The sequence below is a fragment of the Phalacrocorax carbo genome, chromosome 3 (assembly GCF_963921805.1).
Source record: "Phalacrocorax carbo chromosome 3, bPhaCar2.1, whole genome shotgun sequence".
Taxonomy (NCBI): Eukaryota; Metazoa; Chordata; class Aves; order Suliformes; family Phalacrocoracidae; genus Phalacrocorax; species Phalacrocorax carbo.
The window spans coordinates 26,095,773-26,121,438 of record NC_087515.1 but is presented as its reverse complement, the minus strand read 5'-3'; the positions used below and the strand labels follow the sequence as shown (position 1 = coordinate 26,121,438).

At 39.5% G+C, this 25,666-nt stretch overlaps 2 protein-coding genes across 4 annotated transcripts in view; one reads left to right on the top strand and one right to left on the bottom strand.

Moving 5' to 3' along the window:
- LOC135312389 (spermatogenesis-associated protein 7 homolog) overlaps nt 1-24,312 on the top strand; it is a 57,912-nt gene extending 33,600 nt beyond the window's left edge. The window contains exons 5-11 of the mRNA XM_064445472.1: nt 4,194-4,315; nt 5,906-6,312; nt 6,419-6,479; nt 7,732-7,796; nt 8,442-8,516; nt 11,142-11,199; nt 21,933-24,312. Of these exons, the coding sequence (XP_064301542.1) occupies nt 4,194-4,315; nt 5,906-6,312; nt 6,419-6,479; nt 7,732-7,796; nt 8,442-8,516; nt 11,142-11,199; nt 21,933-22,097 (953 nt within the window). The 3' untranslated portion in view covers nt 22,098-24,312. The remainder of the gene's footprint in view (nt 1-4,193; nt 4,316-5,905; nt 6,313-6,418; nt 6,480-7,731; nt 7,797-8,441; nt 8,517-11,141; nt 11,200-21,932) is intronic.
- Nucleotides 24,153-25,666, bottom strand: part of CENPF (centromere protein F) — a 44,299-nt gene continuing 42,785 nt past the window's right edge. For all 3 annotated transcript variants that reach the window (XM_064446235.1, XM_064446237.1, XM_064446236.1), the window contains one exon: nt 24,153-24,646. In XM_064446235.1, the coding sequence (XP_064302305.1) occupies nt 24,437-24,646 (210 nt within the window). In that variant the 3' untranslated portion in view covers nt 24,153-24,436. The remainder of the gene's footprint in view (nt 24,647-25,666) is intronic.

The following is a 25,666-nucleotide window of genomic DNA, read 5'->3' as shown; positions in this document are numbered from 1 at the left end:
CCCACAGTCCTTTGAAAACTTCCTTGTTGTTTCAAAACTCATCAGGAGTTAAACATCAGCCAAGTCTTTTAAAATACTTGGTGGGAATTAAACCAGAATTCCCACTGCGAGCCAAAAATGAAGGCATGAGCCAAGGTGTGGATTCTATTTCTAACTATAATCACTGAGTTTTGTAACATCTGGTAAACAACTTAGGGGAAACCTGTTCCGGCTTTATATCCCATGTTCATACTTGGGCCATAATGTTCTGTCTTAGACCTGAAAATAACCTTCTGTTTAAGGAGGCAGCTGTGCAATCAGTCTAAGGTCTTTGCAGGCTCTTCGCGCTATTTAAGATAAAGATAAGTAGAACTGAAAGGCACTAGATTAAAAAAAAAAAAAGTTTTAGTTTGTTTCATTCTGATTGACCAATATTATCAGCTAAAATGCTTCTACTATGTCGAGTAAGTTTGGTTTTGCTCATTCTGTACATGGGCCCTTTCACGCAGCAACAAAGGAGAGACAAGATGTTTTATTAACTGGCAAGCAACAAGAACTGCTAGGAAAACAGAGAAGGGGCTATAGTATCTGAATCTTCATGTGTTTTTTAAAGGACCAAATTTCAACTAAATCACTCTTATTTTCTGTACTTTAGTTGCATTGACAAGTACCAGATACCAGTACAAGTACCAGTGAAATTGTACAATAGCACTGATAAATTAATGCCTGCCACAGTAGGAAGGATAATAAATTAGCAAATAGATGAGCTTAACAGAAAGACTGTTGAATACATTTGCCTAAACTGCTGCACTGGCCATACCGCATGATTCTATTCCCTGAGAAGCAGCAAAGAGGTAGTCAAGAGGTACTGGCAGGAATAAAAATAGTCATGCCGTGTAAGAGGATTCAGGTGAGACACTGAGTCATGATATGCTTCTATAGGTGAAGCCTTGCCCCCTCTGACCTAATTAATTATTCCCAGTTATGGTTTTAACCACAAACTACAGCCTGTTCTTAAACACTTCAGCTAGGACATGAGATCAGAAGGCAAGGGATGTCTAATTTTTGCTTTTCTAAAAGAAAAAGAAAAAAAACCCAAACACCTATTGTTTGGGATGAGAAGTTCACATGTTATTTTCTTTTCCATACTCTGTCATTACAAGTTGTTATTACAAAGTATTTGGAGAAAGGCAGAATGGTCAAGTGATCCTTTTCTCCTTATGTCGCTCCTGCTGATGAGCAGTCCACGTGGCTGGGCCAGGCTGCTCGGTATGGCATGGTCGCAGCTGACTTTCAAACAGAACTGTAAGGAGTACACGTGAAAGCCAACAATGTGACATGAAAACTTAAGAAAGACTTCCAGTCTTAGTCCCTTCATTCACACATCTGGGCAGCATGCCAGGTCACCACGGGGTGAGGTCATTTTAGGAGGGGAAGTGTAGGAGGGGAGAGGCTTAGAAAGAAAGCAACCTGGAGCATTACCAGCAGCCGATGGGCACTGGGAGCAGGTGAGACCCTGAAGCCTGAGAAGGGTGTAGGGGAAAACATGAACGAGAAAAAATAGCAGTGAGAAAAGAGTAATTTGAGAGAGCAGGGCTAGAAGGTGGTGAGGCAAGTAAATCCATTAAGAGACGTGTCAGGAAACCAGAATATGCTGCAGGACCCCTCAGTCCGCCTCACGTGGCTGAGGCACATACAAAACCTGACAGTCCGGGCAATGAAACTTATTAGGGTAGGGGTGAAGGAGAGTTGCTAGGAGGCATTCTGGCCCAGGAGCTTTTGCTAACTACTGAAAACATAAAACTATAATGCAGTGGAATAATACTTATTTGAATAGGCTTAATGCCATGTGGCATACATGTAACCCATATTTATAGTAAAAATATCAGTGAAATACTAGACAAAGTCTGTTTAAAACCTGTGGCTCTTTGACCTGGAACATTTCATTTTCTTGTTGTTGGCAAAGCTTGATGAAGGTTCAGCCACACCTTGCGTAGACAGTTGTTGTCCTGCCTCACCTGCGTGCAGACAGACGGCACACGCAGAACTGTGGGGAGGCATGGATGTCACTTTTTCCCCAAGGCCTCACAAGGCATTTGCACTGCCATGAAAGAAGCCAGGTATCGTGACTGGCAGTACTGTTGCACAGACACTACGGCAAGCTGCCTTGTCTGTTGTTTTTCATATGTCTGCAGCATGCAAAGTCTTTAATCAGAATTGGGGGGTGCTTTGATTGGGCACTGTACAAACCTAGATAAAAGGGGAAGGTATTAATCTCTGCATGAATGCGATTGAGCAAGTACGTTTTGTTATTTGTTCCAGTGAGTTGTATAATCCTGCTTCCCAGCCATCCAAATAGGATTTAGCATTGTCAACATGTTTTTCTTAATAGGATGATGCTATGAACTCATGTCCATGCAAGACTGGAAAGCCAGATTACATGCCTCTGGAGACTATATATCGGTTTTAGCTGTTAGTGAAATCTGTGTTTTTTCAATGACTAGGCCACAGCCTTGAGGCCACCTTTCAGGGGAATTGTCAAGAGATGGTGTGCCCCAAACAAGAGCCAGCCATATAGAGGTTGCCAACCATTTAGCTGCAGTATCTAAGTGTTTTTAATAAAAAACAAAACAAACAAAAAAAAAGACAGAAAAAGTCTCAGCTATTCTTTTTCCAAAAGAAATATTACTTTAAGACTAACAAAAACCCTGTAGCCTTTCTGCTAATTCAGAAATGTGCAATACTAAATTCAGGTCAATGCATCTCCTCCTCAAAACAAAATCTGCAGTAAGTGCTGCTTTGCCAGGTTTCAAGTATTATTCTGTCACATTACTAGTGAGACACACTGCAATTACATCACTTCGGAGGAGGAGTTGCTTCTTATTAGCAAAAAATTTGCAGCATACTGTGAGCGTAAGTTCTAGCACGTTGCCACAATAGCAGCCTAAGGGGGCCTTAGGCTAATCAAGAACCAGTCATGCATTTTGTCATGAATAAGTCAATATTATATACAGTAACATCACATGGCCGTAGGCCACATTTCACCAACCCGCCTGAAGCCTTGCTAGCCCTCTAGAATTGCCTGTTTGTGGAGTCTCTGCAGCTGCACCCAGAGGGGAAGCAGCAGAGCACGTCTCTCTGCTGGCCTGCCTGGCAGCACTGGCATGTGCCACCATGTGACAGAGCTCCGGAGGGCAAGGAAATTCTGACGGAGCTGCATTTTCAACCTAAAAGAGCCATTTGCAGCTTGTGGAACCTCAGTGGACCTCACTTCACCGATATTTTGTGTGTGAATCCTTAGTTTCAGCTAGAACTGCTGGGCTATTATTTTTTAAACACCACCTACAAAGTGGTCCCTTTTCTCAGAGCTATGCTTGGAAGCAACACAGCAGGTAAAAAGGGTTGAAAATTTTGGTTATGAATCATTCTTGTTTGCATTGCTAAAAGTGAGGTTCTCCAAAAGATGGTGAATTGTGAGAGGCTTTGCATTATCCATGAATATGCCCCTGTGGGCCTCTGTGGTCTTGGGTAACTCATATCCTTTTCTTATTCCTCTATATTTTTCCTATTGTTCTATATAATACTTAATATAGAATATATATTACATGAACTATAATACTAATGCTTATGTTAATAATATTCCTACTTCCACTTGCATATTTTCAGTGAGATTTGAAGATCCAAAGGACTAGGTCTGTTTCTGTCCTTTTTGTGTATGGGGTGCTAGCAGAAGTGTCACCCTACTCTTGGCAGCCTGAGTTTGATACGGAAAGTGCACTTTCTCAGCCTTACAGTCTGCACAGACCACAGCGGCAGCCTGACTTTGGCCACTCAACTCTTAGTACATAGGCTTGAATCTTTACTCGATTGCTTCAGCTCCTATCTAGGATAGGGGAAAGAGTGCAGAAGGTGGAAACAAAATGTTGCTGTATTCTCTTATCCCTCCAGTAGCTCATTACTCACTGTGTGAGTGATGTAACAGAGTCCTGGGTTGCATTTATTTCAAATTCAAATGTGTGCTGAGCATGGAAGCAGCAAGCACCTACTGTAAAAAGTGGAGTGACTGTCTTCTCTGTCTGCTACTTGGTATTAAGAGGAGGAGACAGAATAGTCTTTAGTGGCAAAAAGAAGAGTGAAGAGTGATACTCCATGGCTTAAGCATTGATTAAACTGGAAAGGGTTGTGTTTACATATTTACATATTTACATGTACAGACAAGGATCAGCAGAAAAGAGACAGACTAATTCAAGCCCTTGAGAAATACAAGGAGGATCCTGTACATGGTCGTTCTGCCTCACCGTTCAACTCCAGAAGTGTTTCTCCAAGCCAGCAGAAGGTACGTGACATTCTGACAGCATAGGACCTGTCACACAGGCAGTACCAAGTCGCATGAAAGAGACAAGTTTCCCCTTAGTTAGCTTAGTACTTAGAAGTGCTGGGGAGTGGCTGCAACACAGCAGTTAAGCGCAGGTTTATTCAGTGTGGCTTTTTATTGTCTAGTCAAACAGAGATAATATTTGACTCTCAGTTTTGCCAGCTGGCAGCTGTCCTCTCATCTGACTCTTGCTAATCCTACATGGCCTACAATGACAGGTACCCGTGTCATGACTACATGTACATGACTAAAATGTGTCCTGGCACTGACAGCATGAATGTGCACATGCCACTCACAAACCTACATGCCGTCTCTTTGCTCCTTTGGCAAATAGAAATAGAATTTTTTACAAAGTATTACATGGAATACAGGAAAAAAATTGAGTGAATTTATTGAAAAATTTGCAGATGTGTGTGATAACATTCCTATTAAGATTATTACTGTCCACAATGTTTTCAAGAGAACTAAATCCCAATTATTTTCTTAGTATTCTCACTGAATATAATGCAATAACTTTATATTGTTTTACAGTATCCTCTGAATTTCAGAATGATATTTACTGGTAAAAGCAAGACCCTAAAGTAATTAATCCTAATTCTATATATTCTGCCAGATAACAGAAACTGTACAACCTCATGCTACTGTGAGTAGGCCTGTTCTTCACCAAGTTCTGCCAATGGACCTCACTTCAATAGACAAAGTCTTGCAAAACGTTTCATTCTGCCATAGTCCAGAGTCTCTCTGGGACAAAAATTCCTCAGCAGACTATATTTGGATCGTAAAACTTCCTATTTGTTGAGGATTATAGTGGGTTTACCACTAGATTACCAATGTTACTGTTAATAAGGAATGTCATCCAATTCAAACATGCATTATTTTGATTTGTAAAATCTTGCTCCCAGAGATAAATAGCAAAATGATAGCCCACAATTTCATCTATGGTATTTATGAGGATAAGTGATTCTGTTTGACTTCAAACTCATGAGATGGAGTCATGCTCACACTTGCATAGGCATACAAGGAGAGAGAATAGAGGATGCCATTGAAGAGGGCTGTAAGATTGCTAGTGAGACATCAGTTCCATAGATGAGAACGTACAACATCCAAGGAGGAAAAAACCTCCTGTTCTCCCTCTGCAGGCCCTGGCAAGCAAAATGGAATTTCTGTAATTTCCAAAGACTGCTTGTTATTAGCAACCCTGACCCTGCAAAGAGAAGGAAGGAAAAAGAAACTAGAAAAGGGACTCATTAACTAGCTCTAGCACAGTGGCAGATTGGCCTGACACCTAACTGCAGTTCCCGAAGCTCGGCAGGTCATTTAGACCACTTGAGAAAATTTGCAAACACTGTCCTAAAATTTCTCCTGTGGGAATCCATTTGTAGGAGACACCATCTTCAGCAAATTGCTTTTGCAGTTTTTCTGTCAGTTATTTTTTTCTTTAACTTAGAGGTGAGGTGGTTACTGTTGGAAAATGGTCACCTATATTTGATGTCTGGTCGGAACAACTGTTCCAGGACAAAGAGAGAGCACCCCCCCTCCGTATCTTTTCAGAAGCTCACTTCAAGGACTCTGATGCCAGCTCCTACTGCAAGAAAGATTATCCAAAATACTGCTCAACATGCTTTGTCTCAGACTCCTGTTCACAACTGTAGTACAGACAGATCATCTGCTTCACCATTTCTGCCGTCTCGCATGCATTTAGGCAGCCGCAACAGGAAGGTGGCATTTCAAAACTCTTTTAATAAAACATATTCCGGGGACCTCCTTGACAAACATTCAATTTACTTCACAGAAAAGAATCAGCATTTTACCCCTCAAATCTTAAAGACATCACACCAATCTTTTCTTGTAAAACATCGGTATTATAATCCTCCTCCGCATAAAAAGCGCTCCTCCCCTGGCAGACCATCAGTTAAATCAGCAGATGGCAATAATGAAAAGAAAAGAGAGTTGCACAGGTATTTACTCAGTTTGTTTATACATCAGTGCTAAAAGTTAAGTAATTTACCTTTCAGAGACATCGTTTTAAGCATAACTGCTTTAACTGTGCTTTTAATCTTTCAGGTTTTTAGAAGATGCCCATGCAAGACCACATTCAGACCACTTTTCTCAGCAGCCAGTTGAGGTTGGGGTGTGCAGTTTGTTATAAAGAACAATGGAGCCCACTGTTAATACACAAAAGTTGTCCTGGTTGTGTGGAAATGAGATGGATAGTGGAAACATTTGCCTTGGCGAATATATGTTAAGAGCAAAACAAAAAAATTAAATCATCTTGTGAGAAGTCACTAAGATTGCAATTGAGAAATCTATCATGTGTGGCTAAATAGGGTCAACAGACTTCTGTGAGTAAAGAGGAACAGCTGAAATAACTGGTCCCTCTGAGAAATGCAAATGAGGCGTTACGCGATGTGAAAAACAGCGTATTCCAACACAAACCTGCTCTTCTGAAAGGAGAGCTTTTTCCTACCTGACTGACATCTTGTTGCACTCTTAACATTTCAGACGGTCATTTCAGCTTTTAATTGATTTACAGCCTTTTACTCTGTCCAAATAATAACTTAAGAGCCCAGAATCATCCAGGCAAAGTGCTAATCACTCAGCCTACAGTCAGTACTCTAGTATGCTGTACAAGACTCTGGAAATTGCACTCCATTAGTCACCTGGATTTTTAAGATGAATGGGGGATTAATTTAGTAAATTTTATTGCTTTTAAAAGTAAGGGATGCTTAACAGTAGCCAAAGCTATGCATGATAGAGAGATTTTTGTAAGATTCCTTGGCCTGCTCATCCCTTTACAGAATCTGTGTTGAATTTCTATACAGCTCAGCCTGGGCACCACAGGCATGATTTGTGCTAGCCCCGTGCTAGCTGGGACTATTCTGTTCCTTGCTCCAACTGCCAAAACTTTCATTTTACGACATTATCAAGAGAAGCTCCTATTCCCATTCAATAATCTACAGCAAAAGATATTATCAATATAAATCGGGTTTTCTAAGTTTTCTTTCAAAGACACTAAAGTATTTTGCACATTCCTTTAAAGAAAAAGCTGTGCTATTTGAATGAGGTCTGCAAATATTTTCTATTTTGTCAGAATTTCTGATTTCCTTTATAGCATTTTCTCAGGTAATACAAGCTTGTTTCCATTTTTGCTAACACAAACCTACCTAATAATACTACTGCTTCCTTATTTGTATGAGTGATTGACACTCAAGACATTTATTTCACGTAAGCTAGCCTGTCACTTGAGTATGATGTTGTTGTGATTTTGATATGTTATGAAGCAGATCATTTCCCCCTGGTGCTCTGAGTGGAAATACAAAATGTTAATACAAAGGTAATAAAAAAATCTGCTTTTCCTCTTTACTTGTTTGTGGCAGAACCATGAATTATGGATCCCCGACTTTGAAATGCCATTTTCTCCAGGATCACAACTTGGAGAAAAGTAAGTTAAATATTTTTTGTCCCTCTTAATTGTTTCTAAGCTTTGTACCAAAATATTGAAGTAGGAATCTGGTAGAAAATTGAAAACATGGCACAAAAGCCAATTACCAATGGCTGTATGGCTGAGTAGAAGGGACTCTATTAGTGATGCAAGATTCAGCTACTTGCTGGGGAAGTGTGGGATCAGAAAGTTGGAAGAGCTTTTCTGAGTCATGCTACCCTGTCCCCTCTTACTGTAGGCAAACTAAATATGTTAAGAATAAGAAAATAATAAATAAATAAACAATGTTAATAATAATTTGTCTCCTGATACCTACACTTTGTGCATTGGAACTATTTTAACTAATTATTCACAAAAGGCATAGATATTCTTGATTAATTACATTAATTGATTACATTCATGGATTAAAGTAATTAGGGAGTTGACAGAACTGTGAAAATCAGTCATTTTGAAAAGTATAAACCTGGATAGTAACAAACTGCAGACTAGTAAATAGATTCATCACTTCTGAATATGTTGTAAAAATTTTTTATTTCGGTTTGTTTAATTACTATAAAACTGCTACCTCTTTGGGTGGTATGGTAAACCTTATTTGTATTCAGCGTATGTTAAAGAAAGATGCTGACAGCTTGTGTATTTGTATAGAGGAGAAGAGGAGTATCTTCGTTTTCTTCAAGATCTTACAAATGATATTTTGATTACAGGTTGTTATCACAAAGAGTAAGTGCTTTGCATTTCTTATTTATTCCTCTGAGTAACAAAACTTACACCAATTATTCAATCAGTGTAAAGAATTGGTGGGTTTAATGAGATTAAAGTGAAACCAGAAGTCAGTTTAATTTGATAAAAACTTTTGTGACCGCACTTTATAGGAGTCATGATTTAAACTGAGTAGCTGAACAGAAAATATTCTCAACCAGTGACTTCTAGTAGAAACATGGAAACTTTACATTCTCTGACCCTGTTCTCAAGCTCATTCCCTTATATAGTATGGTGACAGACATTTTTGTTACAACAGTCTCATTCCAGTTCCCAGTCAATCCTGAGCTAGCAAGCCATGGAGCTACAATGAGTCTTCCCTAGCAAAGTGCATCACAGCAAAAGATTTTGTATTTAGAGTTCTTCCTCCTTCGTATAAGAGCAAAATAAATAAATGCAATAATTGCTTTATTTAGGATGTATGTGCTATCAAGTTAATGATCCACACAAAAAGGCTAGAGCCAAATGCACCCAGTGCTGCTGGTGTCTAACTGCAGCATCCTTTTCTGCTTTCAAGTTCTGTACGTGACATCCTGTCACACACACAGCCCCACCACCTCGTGCTCCCATTTTGAATAGAAATCTATTACATTTCTAATATTTAGAGAGCTGTGATAAACCACAGGTCTGTTTGTAGGCCTGCTAAAAGCAACAGTGTTGTGCTCCTTTTCTATGCCGTTTCCTGGCCTGCATCTTTAATAGGGAAAACTCTTCCTTTGATAGAGGATTTAACCCCAATGTTTAAGATTTCAGGCTTTGTCAAGTGCTGTGCTTTGATGCTGGAGAGGTGCTAATCCCCTGAAATCAGTCAAACTCAGTCTGACAGCAAACCAAGATACTTACTGTTCAGTCTAGATGGTTTCAGGTAAAATCTCTAAGGCTCTTTTAAATATTTTTTTTTCAAGCAGCCATTAACACAAGTGGTTTGTTTTCTGAGTAATCGGAAAGACTTTTCCTCCATCCTTCTAGGTATAGCAGTTTTCAGACAAACTTCAAGGCCCAAATTAGAAGGGGATTTTCAGGTTACACTGGGAGGAAAGTAGTAGATTCAAAAAACACCAACTCACCATACGTTGAAAAGGTACTGTGTGTCAGCCTCCGTGTTAACGGGAGGATTAGTACCCTTCAGAAAATAAGTTGTCTATAGTTAGTGAAAACCAAACGAGAGAACACAAACTTGTACCTGTATGATGTGACAGCAGCAGGGGTCATGTGTGTGCTCTGCATTGAGCCTGAGTCAGAACACTGTGGGGCACTATGGAGGCCATGGTCAGGCTTGCAGGGTGAAAGGACTTTAGATGGAGGTTATTTAGATGCTGTGCACTCTTCCCTTGAAAATAAATGTTACTAAAAATACAAGAAAAGTCATCCATTGTTTTCTTGAGTAGTCTCTAATAACAGAACTTAATTTCTCTGCAGAATAAAAGTGATCAATAGCAGCCTTTCATTTTAGATCAGAAGTTGAATTTCTAAATAGATTTTATGACAGACTGGAAAAGACACAACTAGTGGCCTTAGCTAACCTGCTGCAGGATTAATGTAATAGACACGTATTTGAAAATCTCCATTTATTTAGACCAGTTTCTCTACAGATAAAATCATAAATGCCCTCCCAATTCAAATATACAGTATATAACCAAAACAGATCTGCTGAGCCCTCCAGTTCATTGCAGATATTTTCATTTTTTATGATTGTCTGAAAATGCAACCATTGGGTTAGAATCAACTAAGTTATGATTGTAGAACCTGGACACCTAATTTCCCTAGTCAGTAAGGTCTTTATTTTTACCGAAGCTTATCACCTTGAGCACATCTTTTGCTTGCAGCTGGTCATAGCTATAAAAAAAAATATTGAAAGCACTTTCTGAAGGCATCTTTCTTTCCCTAGTACACCTCGCTACCAAAACTATGACCATGAAAGTTCAACCTCCAGCATTTTCCTTAAAAGTTACTGAAAAGGAGGACCAATAACAAAGAAACCATGTGAATGACCTTCAGAGGTCAAAAAAGTGTTGGCTAGAGGCAGTTCAAAAGTCATCTTTGAGTAATGCAGTATCCTGGGCGAAGGAATGACAGCTATAAACGAATCTAGGAAGCTGCTTGCAGTACTGCCCAGCACCACAGTACCCTCAGCAGTTTCACCCCGTTAATGTGGTGGGACAGTACTTCACAGTAGCAACAGAGAGACTTAGGCCCTACCAAAATACAGAGGGGGCTACTACGTTGCAATGGAGCATCAATACTTTTATATTTGTATTAGATGTGGAAGAAGAAATTGAAATTATATGCATGAAAGACTGTCCCTGGCAGAGTTCCTGCCAAACTGCATGCACTTGGAATGAGAATATTCAACAACCTTAAGATGTCTAATGTTTTGGTGGGGTTTTCTTTGTTTGTGGTTGTTTGTTTTTTTTTTTAAATCCATTTACAGGTATGGTAGAGACAGGGAGGGGATGGAACAAAAGTGAAAATTTGGGATGTATTTTTAGTGATGTGAAAGACAGGCTGTGTGGTATTTTTCATTTGGAAGTATATGGCCTTTGAACAGTCTTTTTTTACACTGATGTTCCTTTTTATTTTTTTAAGGGCTTTAGAAGATGTATTTCAAATGCACATTAAAAGTAAGAGGCATAACCTTGATGAGGTGAGTAAAAAAGGTCTATTATTAAATATGCTGTCACCTCCAGTAGAAATGCTTTATATCAATGCTGAGCAACAATTTATGGCAGATCAACTGCTACACAATTTAAATACAAGGTGAGGAGAAACCAATTCTACCTAAGTAGCAGGAGGGGTATTTTCCATGGAGGACTGGTAAAGAGAGATTTTTCTCTAAGTTTTTGTGTATTACTCTCTAACAAGGTTTCTAAAAGACAGATAATGTACTTAGTGTGCAGAATTACTTTAATTACACAAAACCTGTTTACAAAGAATGTTTGTTGCTGCATATTTTTGCTGTGACTGCTATTTTCTGGAGTAAAACAGCAAGAGAGACTTGCAGGCTGTGACTACACCCAGTTAGAAGACCTTGGGTTTTAATAGCTTGCTTTTAGGAGTTTAGATACCAGTGCTGAAAATAAAACTCTAAGTTGAACATTAAGGGTCCCTATGTGGTGCCTGCTGAGAATTATACACCTCAAAATGCTTATCTGATAATCTCACATGCTGAGAGGGAAGCTGCCTGTGAAGAAATGATGGGAAATGCCAGGCACAAATATGCTGCCACAGTCCCATCTCTCTCCTCTGCAAGCCTGGCATCTTATCTAGGATGAGCAAAAGCACCTTGCTTGTTTTAATCCAGATTTTAGAGCTGTTTCCTGAGAGCAGGGCTTACAATTGCTCTTTGAAAAATCTGAAAGAACACACTGTTCTCCTTCTTAAAGTCATTCACAGAGAAGACTGTATTAGTGGTGTTGTCATTATCTTTGCTGTTATCCCAGACTGGTTGAAGCATTTGCCCATGAAACGGGGGAGGCAGATTCCAAGGCCTTCCCCAGACTGGGGGAGACTCAAATTCAGTATCACACCTCATGAGCAGATGACTCAACTTGTCTTTTGAAGTAGTTCCTCTAGGTTAGATAATAGGAGCAAAACGAAAATGCGAGACACTAGCACTATAAGCTGAGGTAGCACCTCTCACTTAAAGGTGCTAGGTTTTCCTGCTTCCCAATAACTGCAAAATATAAATTCTTTCTTCTTTACAATCTCTGCATTAAAGAAAAGAAAAGAAAGAAAAAACATTGCTAAGGGCCCGGAGCAGAACTCCGAACTCCGCAGAGGATACAAGAGTCTTGCACTTGCATTGCCTGCCAACTGCTTGTTGGAGGGTCCTGGCACAGTGCACAGGGCTTGGGTCATGGGTCTCTTTTGTCCCACACTTCTCCCACGTTCTCCAGGGAGTGAGGCTACTAATTCTAGCCTTGAGAGGGATTTGGTGTTTCAGTCCTCCTCTATATCTGACTTTAAGGCCTCTACACAAGAAGGTGTTTCATTTGGTGTGATGATCCAGAGGATTCATGGTCGGGGTTTGGGCTTTGCATTCTAAAGCTCATACTTCTACAGCAGATTCAGGTGGGAGCATTTCTGAGGCACTGGCATAGTGTGGCTTTTAAATGGGCTACCTTTGCTTATTTGTTTCTGCAAATTTGTAATGCTGCCATTTAGTATTGTACTTTCTTCAACACTAGGCGTGTGGGAATTACACATATGCTTAGTACAATGAATAAATAACAATCAAAGGAATTATAAAATAATTAGAATGTAGAAGGTGATTTTGTCTTTTGAAGTGCCATGATTAGAGAGAGAGAGAGATAGAGATGGTGTTTTGATATCTGTTTAGATGCTGGTCTGAGTGACAGTCAGTAGCAAGAGTGTTAGAGGAATGATCTGAGCCGAAATTAGTGAATTTTAAGTCAGTTTTGTAAAAAAAAAAAAAAGTCAGGAACAGAACCTCAATTTGAGAGGGTATGTAATTTACACCTGACTAGAGGATGCCAAGCATATTTCTAAGGTCAACTCCTTAGCAAGGCTCTGAGCACCATAGAGGTAGAGCTGAGAATCCTTTAATAGGAGACTGAATCCTTTAATAGGAGACTGAAGATACTTGGTTCCTTCTTCCAGAAGGCTCCCAGCGCTTCCAGAAGGATTCTGTAAACAGTAGAGGATTTTGACTACATCCTGTTGTGACATGTTTGATATCTAGCAATGTATTGTTCTGCAGCTGAGTAGAGCTTAAGCCTGGTGTTTTCCTCTGCAAAAATACTGACTGAAGACTTTGAAGAAACTCAGAAAAGACGAATATAATTAGTTGGCAGAGAACAGATTTAAAGGATTTTTTTAAACTACATATTAGCATGTTTCGTCATGCAATGATGAAAGGAAAAAGACCAAACTGACTCTCTATATTAGAAGGAGGTAGCGTGCACAGGAGAAAGAATCATTCTTTGGAAAGCTTAAATGAGAAGCATAAGCATAACCTACACCAAGAGAAGCTTGTGGACAATGACATTTGTTAGAACAGGCACAGTTCCCACAAAAGGATTAATGGAAGCTGAATCACTTTGAGATTTTTAAAAGTGAATTGGCCAGTGGATGGAAAGGAATTCCATAGTAAGTAGACTTTTTGTCCTACAAAAGTATATTTTTCTCTTTTCATTTCTTCTCTTCAAACCAAATTCTTTTTATTCACTATCACTGTTTTCAGGATGAGACAGACAAAATAAGAAGATGGAAACATCTGTCAAGGTCTTTGCAGTGTTTTTTTTACCTGTGCTGGATACCTGCCAACTTGTTATTTGGGTGCTTGCTTCTCTGGGCTCTGCTTTTCTGTGTTCTTGCTATATAAAACCAACACCCCTCTCCTAGTTCCTGCTGGCACTTACTCCAGCACCGTGTCTGAAATGTATTCCCTAAAACAACAGGTGTACTGCCGGTTCATGCATTGTGAGGATGCTTAAACCCATCCAACTGCATTGCCTGATCCACCGTCCATGCTTGGCCATGCATCAGCCAATCAATCCCCACCACTTACCAGGGAACTTGTGTCTGTAGCCTCTTCTTCTGCTTTGAGAAAGAGCGTAGTACCATTGCTCTTCCAGGGGGAAGGATATGCACTCAATGCGATGTTACATGGGGACTGAGGAGTAGAAGAAAGCAGCTAATTGCTTAGTTCTGTTAGGAAAAAAAGGTGGTAACCGCATAGCAGGGAAGGAGTGAAGAAAGAATAGAAGAAAAACATGCGTGGAGGAAAGGACAGTACCACAAAGACAAGAGCCTTTTAAAATTACTAGCACCTTCCCCTTGATGTTATTCTTCATGTACCTGCATGGCATAGTTATTGATGTAAAGTGGGGGCACAGAGGCCAGTTCTTTCACTGGACTCCAGCCCAAGGCAATTTTCAATCTGGTTCATCAAGGTATGTCTGAGGAGCCATTTTCTTTGCTTTAGAACACGCAATTTCAGAAAGCGTGCCCAGGAGAAAGCATGCACCACTCTTCCCACCAAGATTTATTTCTGCTGCTCACAGTGTTTTACCACCTCTGCATTCTGTGGTCTGCTTAGAAATCTTCAGCTGAGGGTGCTTTTCACCTACCCAGCCCTGGTGGTTCAAACATTCCTTTATATTTTAGAACTATAACTTTTCCCTAGCACACTTAGGAAACTGGAGAGTTTTTCTAACGAATTTTCAGAGTGAACAGGTTCCCCCATTTTCTGTGGAAATGAAATGGTCTCCACTCAGGAAAGCTTCTAAGAGTTTTTTTTATCTAGCCACTTGCTCAAAACGAACATCAGGCAGTTTTATACCTTTAGAAGTGCAAGGATGATTTTCAGCTGCAAAATAGTGATCTCAAAACCTGATCCATACTCAGATACAACTCAAGAAGCCATCAATTCCATGAAAAATATTTCCTTAAAAAGAAAAAAATGCTGGTTCTTGCTAAGAGGTACAGGTAAAGAGTAGCTCTTAGAACCCAAGAGAGTGGAAAAAATGCCACTTCTGGTCTTGAAATAGCCACTGAAATGGGTCTGTAAGTGCATCATTTCAGGAAATTGATGGGAAACTAACACAGCACCTGCAGCGGTGCGGGATCCGGTGTCCGTCTGTCTTCTAGCGAGTGAACTGTTCCAAGTAACTTATTTCCTGGAATTTTATCATATAAAGCCAAAACCTCCTGAAGACATAAAGTAATATCTTACACTTGTTTTATGCCTTTGCTTTTAGGAGGATCATAAAGCAATCATTCTTAAAAAAAAAAAAAAAAATGCAGTGTAAAGACACCAAAAGATTTACCTCAGGTGAGGGGGAGGTGGAATACAGCTGATAAAAGGCATCGAGCAGTGTTACCAAGTGTTTCAGGACAGGAATGCAGAAGAGCACAGGCAACTGAACACCACAGTGGTGTGGAAGCTGAAAGGCCATCTTACTCAACCAAATAAAATTATTTGCTTTGATTACTGTGGGAGTATAGCCTCAGTGATAAGACCTGGCAGGAAATGTCATAGGGCTTTTCATAGCCAGTAGTGGAAAGGTCTATTTTTACATTTCTAAGGCAAAAAAAAAAAAAAAAATAAAAAAATCCTTTTTTTATGTGCCACGCCCAAGCACTCTCCTGAGTCACACTGAAGCGGACATGGGAGAAAGCAACCTCCCCTTAATCCCTGGCACTATCTCCTACACGTTCTTTGCCTTTCCCTTCAAGTGCCATCCCCTTTCTACTTAGCCCATCATGTCTCATGGGATTGCCTTAGGAGGAGATGTATCAGCAGATGAGTGTGGTTTAGGATGCTAATGCAATAATTACTGGCTTAATCATCAAAGCGAATAAGCAATTTACCAACAGTCCCTTTCAGCACTGTGCGCTGTTACCGTTTAAATACAGATTTTTGTAATGTACCATAATTAGATACTGCGCATGGGAAAGTTTTAAAAGTAAACCAGTAAAAATGAAAATGACTGCTCTGAGATGAGCACAGGACCCAAGTTTATTCTTCTCACAACAGAAAATGTCAGTGATCTGGTATGTGGAAACTTTCCTCCAAACCAGTACTGACCCAGTGGCCCCATCTCAGGCAGAGGGGGAAATGTCCTGTGAAACAAGTTCCCTTCTGCATGGGGCTTAAAGTAGGGATCTTCTATTTTGGCAAAGTGGCACGGCTAATAATTTTAGAGATTCCAGCGTGAATAGCTTAATTTCAATTTCTTAAATGTCTTCTGAAGTTTCAACCGGACATACTCATTTCACTGCCTGCCCTAGCAGTATATAATGCAGAGCTGAGTATACTGAAATGTTGCTCCAGTTCTTCCCATTTCATATGCACATTCAACTATGTACGCACAGTGGCAAATACCGTTTTCTTCAAGTACGCAGGTGTCTGTCCATGTAAACCAGTGTTTGCATACATGGAGACAACTGGAAAATATAAACAGATGAGTCCATCTCACATGGTCCATCTCACAACCACAGGACACGCATACGATTGAATCTTCACACCTGAGTAGCTGACAGCTTTCATTACTTTAGCCACTGAAATCAGCCTAACCCAGAACATGGTTTAGTTCTATGTCAGCAAGATCTAGAGGGGAAACAGAGGAAAAGGTGACACTCACATAGCTAAAACACAGGACCAAATCTGCTGGCTCAGCACTATGCAGGTCTGGCCACAAGCGCTCTCAGTCCTCTGTCTCCCATAGCCTTGATCACCAATACTGGAGTTTTCCCTTTTGTTGAAGGTTCACTTTAGCAGTCAACTCAGCAAAATGGAACACATAAGGTATAAAATTACCTTATAATATTTACAAAAGGCAGCCTTGTGGATAGGTTTTAATAACTTTTAGATTAGTTTAGAAATTATTGTAAGAATCACTTTAGAGCCATAGAGGAGATTTTAAAGATGCTCTTTTCACTGTTCTTGGGCATTTCTTAATGTCTATCAAGTCCATAAACTTCTCAAAAGAAAATCACTTGACATTGAAGACCGCAAATCTCATCTGTCAGTTTAACAAAGCATGTACACAGAGCAATCCATTGGATCTCTATCACAAGGAGTTTGGATCTTTTCTGAACAGCAGTAAGCTGAGTTACAGAAGTGATGTGTTTTAAAGCATTGGACATTTCGTGCTTCTAGCTCATGGAGAGTGGATTATCAATTGTCCTCCTTAGTATCTTTCAATAAGAGGAATTAATTTTCTGCTAAAGTGCTTAAGATTGAATGCCCATCATAATGACCCTCAAATTGAACTCAAGTCTTAAGATTCTCCCAATAAATTCCTCAGAATCCACGGAACAGCTTCTAACTCCACACGTCCTTTTTGCCTTTCTACATGACAGCTTCTAGACTCCATTTTATGTCATGAATACCCACAGGTCATCTTCCACAGAACAAAAAGAGGCTATCATGATTCTCATCTCATATTAAAGCAAAATTCCATGGGGATGCTCTAGTAATCCTAATTGATTAACTCATAATCCATTTTCCAATTGATTCATTCTTACTGAAATATTAATAATTTTCTCAGTCTTGATCAAGTCAAACCACACTGGTCAGATGCTCTCAGTCTACTCAGCAATCATCTGCAATTCAGAATCTACTCTTGTATTTTTCAAGAGAGTAGGTATCAAAAAGGTCACCTAACTGGCTGGAATTCAAATTGCAGACCACAGGTTTTGTCACTTGTCTCCTTTCTCCCATTATGGTTATACTGGATCACTGATGTATTTAGCTTAAATGGTCTTGGCTCTTTGTAAGACTGAAATAGATAAACACAAGGGTCACAGGAAAACATGCAAAAAAAAAAAAACCCAAACCAAAACCAAAAGTGAGAGAGACTGTTTTGCTCCAGTGAGTTCTGGAGCTTCAAGTCAGTGTCTTACCTCTGCAGAACCTGTGCACGTGGTAGGAAGAACCTTAGACTATATGGAATCCCAGGCTATGATTTAGTAGCAGAGTTCCACAGTGTTTGTACAAAGACAAAGTAAATTTGCTGCTACCTTAATGCAATGCGTTTCATGTAGCTACTGCTCCATGATAGCCTACTGCATGCAGGCTCTTATCTTCCCACGGGCACTTATGACAGAACAGGTCACATCAAGGGAAGGGGGATAAAGGTGAGAGCCAAGTGCTTTCAAGCAGTTACCTGCACTGTAGATGCCTAAAGACTTTCCTGTACAGAAATGGAAGTACCCTAGATGATCCTCAAGCATTGCTAGTGCTGTAATAGCTGCAATCTTGTAAAGCAGTGCCTGCTTCTAACTTTGTGTAGTACTTAGCGTAGATGGAAACTGCATTTGCAATGTTAAAACTGAACTCTTCACTGCAAAGTTACAAGAATGTTCCTGTAATGTGTTGTGACTCCTGACTAACTCAACTCTCGTGCTGTTACTGCAGCACTGTTTCAGGCACAAGGCGCTTTTGCCACGGCCAGTGGAACAGTCTTCTAAAATGACCAGCTGTGATTTGCCTCCCTACCCTCATTGCACTTTTGGTTTGATATTGAATTGCTTTTCACCACCTCTTCTGCAGTCTTTCCTCTGTGCTTCTTCCCAGCACAAGATGCATTTTCCAGGGAGGTTTAGCTGTGAGAGATAATCTGGACTGCAAAATTTCTTGCAAATGGGGGATAAAATCTCTAAGACTGCTTCAGTGAGCTAGAGGAAATAAATGAATGAGAAAGTGGGGACAAAAGTGAAACACGTACTGAACTGAAACCTCATTTCAGTCTTTTTTCTCCAGTAATTAAGTATTGAGGAAAATGGATGTAGAAAGCACATTTTAAAGCAATCAAGTACTGCCAGAAATCAAACCAGCAATTTGAAAAGAGAACAACACTGCTCTCTGGCATCTGACGAAATAAGATATTTGACAGGGAACAATACGTGCAGTACTGGTTAATTGAGAGGTGAGGAGAAGAATAATCATAGAATAATCATAGCTACATTACTGAATTTATAGAAGCATCTCCAGTGTACCACAGGGACGATGCAAATTTGTGGAATCCTCCTGCCTGCTACAGCAAGCCAGCAATCGCTTACATTCCCATCAACGTATTTACAATGTACCCTAGGCAGCAATGCAGAAATAGCAACTGTGGTGGCTGAAACAGGGAGACTTGCCTTTAAAATTACCGTAATCCCACCCTTTGCTCTGCTGCTGAAGGGATAAGGAGTACAAAACGAGCGGGGGAGAAATCTTCGTTAAAGTTTGCTCTGTCCACAACATCCTTTGTTAGACCTGTGCAACCCTTCACCAGTTCACATGGTGTGGGACGTGGCTCTTCCAGTGTCAGTCTTATGGCAGGTTAGGTTCACTGTGCATTTTATCGAAGTGTCAGCATTAGAGCAAAGACACAACTCCAGTTTGCCCGCCTAGGAGTTCTGAGCTGTAGCCAAATGCAGCGTGAACTCTACCTGTGAACCTATCTATGTTTTACAAGCTCTGACAGAACTTCCAGGGCTAATTCTCTTTCCTGCAGTTGATTCACTAACCTTCCGTTTTTTCCATATCATTTTAGCACGTTAAAACGATGCTTACAACACAGGCAGCATGCTGCTGTGTCAAAGCAGCCAGCAATGGGGGTTGAGGCACCTGAACAAACCCATCGTATGGTACCTTTCCCATTCATACTAAAATCACTATTTTAGAGTATGTGCAGTTAATAAGAGACTGTTATTTAGATTCTTTGATATAAACCAATACTTCCACATGTAACAGAAGATTTGTTGATCTGAAGACAGTATCAGGAGCCAGACACATAGCACTTACTTAAATAAAAAAAAGAGGTAAAAGAGTAGCTAACCAAGTTAAACAAGGAGTTAGGCAAGTAGAAGATCTAGAAATCACAATCCAGGTTCTTTCCTCCTGTAATTGCTCTCAAGAAATTTAGAAGAAAAAAACCCCAAAAGGACGAAGTATCAGTCATCTCCATTGCTATTGTTAACTGCCATGATCTGAATCTAAGTTAATTAAAAAGGATCCAAACTATGCTCCTCAGGAAAACTAAAATCTTCAATCACTCAGTGGCAGGCAATGACTAAAGCCACACATACAGTTAAAAAACAAGTGTACTGAAAACAGATTATTTTTCAGAATGAGGTCTAAAGAATACAGAACATTTCCCTTTATAGTGAAAAAAATCAAAGCAGTCCCCAACCACAATTATGAATTTCCCACTCCCCTGTATTGCCTCTAAAAAAAAAAACACCCAAACAATCAGTAATCTGATGCGGATACACAGACTTAGTGAAAAAGGCAATCTTCCTTCACAATATCAGATGCATTTACACTGTATTTCATGTGGTACTCAGCAGGCCTTCTAAGTAAAGGAACCCTGAAGCACCATCCAGTATTGAGAGCAGATTCTCACTAAGCTTTCGTCTGTTTAATTTATGAAACACAGTAGCTGAAAACCAAAATAGAGAAAGCTGCTGAATTTTCTGTGCACCCATCAATCATCAGGGCACTCACCTAAGTATTTCAACAGCTGAATTGTGAATAGAGATCGTGATTTGTCTGCTGTTAAGCTTCCAGGAAGACAAATAAAACAATGCAAAAAGCTAAGCAGATTTAGCTGTTTTATAGCTACATCCTGTTTTTTTAAGTTCCTTATAGTTTCTGAACTCTATGCTGAAATAAGTGCTTGAGTATATCTGTAAGTGTGTCATTGAATATGTGCACGCACATATACATAACAGAGGAGACATGCCTATCTCCTGTCACTGCAACTATGGATATATTACTCCGTATTTTAAACAAGTCCACATTGCTTTTGAATACTGCTGTTGCAATCTGCTTTCACAGTAGTCCACCATGTATTCAGTTGTCAACATCTTTAAAAAGTTCAAGCAGCTGTTTTCAGTTACTGTTTTCTACAGAAAATCACTGGCAGCCTTATCGTAATCTATTTAGGATAAGGTGGCAAAGGCAGAGGCAGATGGAGTCAGTTTAAGGGTTAGATGGCTGAAATCTCAAACAGCAGGAGCAAGGATCAGGCAGCTGAAACCAGTTCTGGGACAAATTTGGAGTGTTCTCACCACAGAGGTGGCGTCTGGGCTATGGCCACTACTTTCACTACTGTACAGAGCGTTTACGTTGTTCAGCTACGTTCCCCTGTCTAAAAGGAGCTCATTTGCAACGTATAGTACAAAGAAAATCCCCACTAGATGGGCGTTGCACTTTTCTCTGTCATTGCCTTCGAGGTTTTAGGGCACTATAGGATTATTGTCCAGTGCGCATGCCTGAGACTAGACAGATTTGGATTCACTGTAGCTCTACCTGTTATTTTTCTTCCTCTATTTAAAGTGTATTGATCTGCTTCAGTTAAAGGGCACATCAACAAAATTAGCAAGCTGGATAGCGAGAACATGTTTCCTTCTTCAGCTCCACCCTTCCCTCCCGCCAGTCGTTACTGGACTGGCAGACTCTTCTGAGCGATCCTGCTCTGAGCCAACAAACGTTAGCGATGGCAGCGCTGTGCCCAAGAGTGGAACCGCAATGCAGTGCGGATCATCTTCTGGACGCCAATACTCGAGAAAATAGCACAGGCTCATGTTCAATACATAGCATTTCCCCTACTAAGGATTAATTTTGAAAAACTTTTGTACAAACTCTTCCAAATGGCAGTTGGTTAGAGTGTGGCTATGTCACAGGAAGCAAAGGGCTGTCTCAGGCCTACCGCTTCTGTCCTGTTCCTGTGCTCAAGGCTTGGGGAACTCCTGATGATCTCTGCAGCAGAGTACGCTGCAAGAAGTCAGGGCAGGATCTGACATGGGAGCTTTTGAGATTTTGACATGAGAGATCAGTTCAAACATTAGCCCTTAATAATAATCCTGGAACAGCAGCAGCCAAACAAATCTCCTTTCATGTTTTCCTTTCATTACTAGGTAAAAAGGAGAAGAATAGTTCAAAGCCTGAAGAAAGAGCTGAACATCACAAACCAGCCGGACCCTTGCATCAGCTGTCAGAGCACATGGCAAAAGGACACCAGCACTCCTGCAATGTGTTTTTATCCTGCAACTTCAGGCATTTCAGAGAGCATTCAAAATTAGTTAGGATAGCAAACTAGATTTTACACCAATTACAATAAAAACCTTGGGCAAACAGGAAAACAAAGAAGAGATCCAGTTAATGCATCTTCCTGTGACGTAACATAGCGTCACTATGGCAACTACCAGGTTAACATGCTAAGAACAATACCAGAGCACCAAAGACAGTGTTTTTACAGGGACGTTCACAATCAGAATAGAAAGCCAGATGCAAGTGCCCTTTCATTCGTTATGGATAGCTACACCGGCAAAACACGTCCTACGCAATCCTCTTACCTTATTAGGAATTCCGATGAGGCATTTTGATTTTTTCTTACTGCTCATGCTTGATTTACAGATAGGTTGGAAATTAAGTTTTCAGTACAGCTTTCAAAACCCTACCTGAATTAGTGACCTGAAGTCTCATCAGTTTGCAATAGGATGTAGAATATTAAGTCCTATTTTCATGTGATTTAGGTATTAATCTAAATAACTTAAGATCTCTTGAAAATCTTAACCTATATTAGCTCATATGCCAAAAGCTAAGATTAGCTGGTACTACAATACATACTAGTTATTGAAAAATAACAGGCATTATAATCTTTCAAAAAGCAAACATTTCACACTTACCGACATCTAAAGGCTTATAAAATACAAACATAGCCAAGTTGGAAAATATGTAATTAATAAAGCCTCAATCCTTTCTCTTAGCAATGATATTTACTCTACTTCATTATAACATAGCTGTTTAAACTTGTCTGGTTAAGATTAGACAGCTTGCTAAAGATAGATGTTTTTTCCACACTCTTCTCCAAGTGGGACACTTTTCAAGGCATCAGATTAAAATAGAAAAACAAAGACTGAGATAAATAAAACAAACCAGTTTTGTTTTGGAGTTTTGGTGGTTTTTTTCCCTATTTTTCGTTACCAATACATTTTCACACACATGCTTCTACCTCAGGAGAGTTAATTTAAAAAAAAAAATGCTACAATTCCACACATGCTCCCAAAATAATTTGAAGATACAAAACCTTATCTGAAATAATGTCATTTTTATGAGCAGCTTTGTTAGTGTATTGACAGAAGATGAGGCAATCAAAATGCATCCCTTAAGATGGGCCTCTTTCTGTCTCCCTGGAAGATGCCTCTAGGCATAGTGCCACAAGGATTGTTTTAATTACCTAATACTTGAATTAACTAACAAACAACTGGAGATGTTTAAGAAAAAGCCACAAGATCTACTGATCTGACCCCAACCATAGGTATATGTAGTTACTGAAGGATAGCTTGTATATAAAGTTTTTGTTATTTGAACTATGTGGAATGTTTTGGTTTGTGTTATTCTGCTAGACTTAGTTGAAACAAATGCTGAATTTCTTTAGAAGTTCTTCAGTTAGACTGATGAGTAGATTATTTTTCTCATAAACTGCGTTCCAATGGACAATGCTGTAAAGCAAGGCAGAATAATGGTGCGTATGTACATGTAAATAGAGAAGAACACTCTGCCTTGAGTGTAAAACTAACTCCAAGGAGAATCTTACTTTTGTATCATTAGAAAAGCACGTTATACTTTGAAAGTTCAACTTGGAACAAAAGTGTTGTCTTTCATTTTAAGTTACGGAATCTTTTTCAAGGAGTAGAAAACATTATTACTCGCTTTTGTTGAAAGGAGTAACAACATCTTTTTGATAGAAGAATAACATGAAAATGCCTCTCTGCTGTGCAACTCGGGGTCTCAGGGCACTACTGTGCAGGAGCTTGATTTTCCTAATACTTTCAGGGAAAACAGACAGTCCTCTCTGGGTTGGTTTGGATGAGGTGTCATCCTCCCTTGCACGATGTTATTCCATCTGAAACAAGGGATACCAAGACACAGTGCACTGGACCTAGTTTTGTATTTGGTTTTGCACATACAAATTAAGTCACTGCTTCATTTTGAACCATTCAACAGTGTTTGCCTCATTTCCTCATTTTTCCCGGAACCTAAAATTTTTAGAGGTACTTAGGTGAGTTTAGTTTCCATTTGTAAATCAACCTTTGGTACATAGAAAAAAAAAAGGCAACAATGAACTACATGGCAACACCTCCACTTTCTCTGTGGTTTAATCTTTTAAACAGGTTTATGAAGAATTACTTACAGAAAATTCTACAGAAGACCAATTATATCTTTTCCTTCATTATCATTCCACAAGTTTGAGTGACTATCGGTGTTAGTAAATATTCAAGAACAAGCTCTGCAGAACCCAAATATGATTAATCATTGGATAAGTGAAAATGGTGCCCTCCATATAGTTCTGATATTTCATTAACAAACCAGTTTTTGATGGTCAGTTATTCTGAGTTGCGATTAAGTCCATACAGATTCACTGCACCTTACAATTTTCTTTTTGCTCATCTTGCTCAGGTAGCCCTTGGTCATTTAAAGAATTTTTGGCTTTGTGCATCATACGACTCTCCCTAGTATTATCAGAGACAGTTTTTGTGGATTGCTTATATGGGCAAAGTGGTGACCTTGAAGTAGATTTCGTTGGTGGAAAAGCTGTTACTGCTGGTGACTGCTGTTCATCATTTACCTGTAACACAAAAATGTCCTGTTTTATGGTAGCCGAAAACCATATTAGCTTTCTGCAGTAGATCAAAAACTCACTGCAGAAGACAAGATATTGGCAATTTTCAAAAAACATACGTACATATTGAAAACAGAAAAAATATTTTGAACACATTTATCACTTTGAATATACAATACAGTGAGACTTGATATCAATTGTTTTGGTGTGGTGTAAAATGGAATATGTGCTACGCAGCTGGCAAGCTATTTGCTGGAAGCAGAATAAAGCTAAAACTGGAACAGACAGTACTCTTAATCTGTTTAGTAAGGTACCAGGTATTGTGTACCGAGATCTGTATTTAATTTTTCCTGTACATATTCTGCAAACATAAAACATAGTTGTCACTTTTTTTGCTGACATATGGACAGAAACCACTGCCTTCATGTTTTAACTGATGTGCAGTCAAAGCACTCAATTTAAATTCTACATCAAATTCACATAGGCAATTGAATAAATTTGCATATGAAAATGACAGGGCACATTTTAAACACCTTGAGAAATTTGAAACAGCTTGAAACTGGGTGCCTAAATGAAGTACATATAAGTACCTGTCAAAGAGAAGGAAACAAGACTTATTTCAAAACAAGACACACTGTTTACTGTATTAATATAAAGCATGAAACAACACATTTTGATGGTTTCAACAAATGACGGAACAATATTATGAACAATTCCTCCAGAAATTCCCAAATATACATCATCTTGAAATAAACCAAGCACATAAATCCAGCAGTGTCCAAAAGAGAAGGGCACAAATTCCTGGAACTGATGAGTTCTGCATGTTTACACTTGAGGGTAAAAAACAGCCCTGAAATCTTAATTTCTCCTATGTAGTTGAAGGTAGGGAGTATCCTGTCCTTAGACCTAGACAGTACAAGCTTAGGCAAAGAGGAGGACTGTTTGGGAAATCTGTCTCCCAGCTAAATTAAAAACCATTTGTTACTGATTACTTGTTATTCGCTGTAACCTTGACTATGGTCAGCA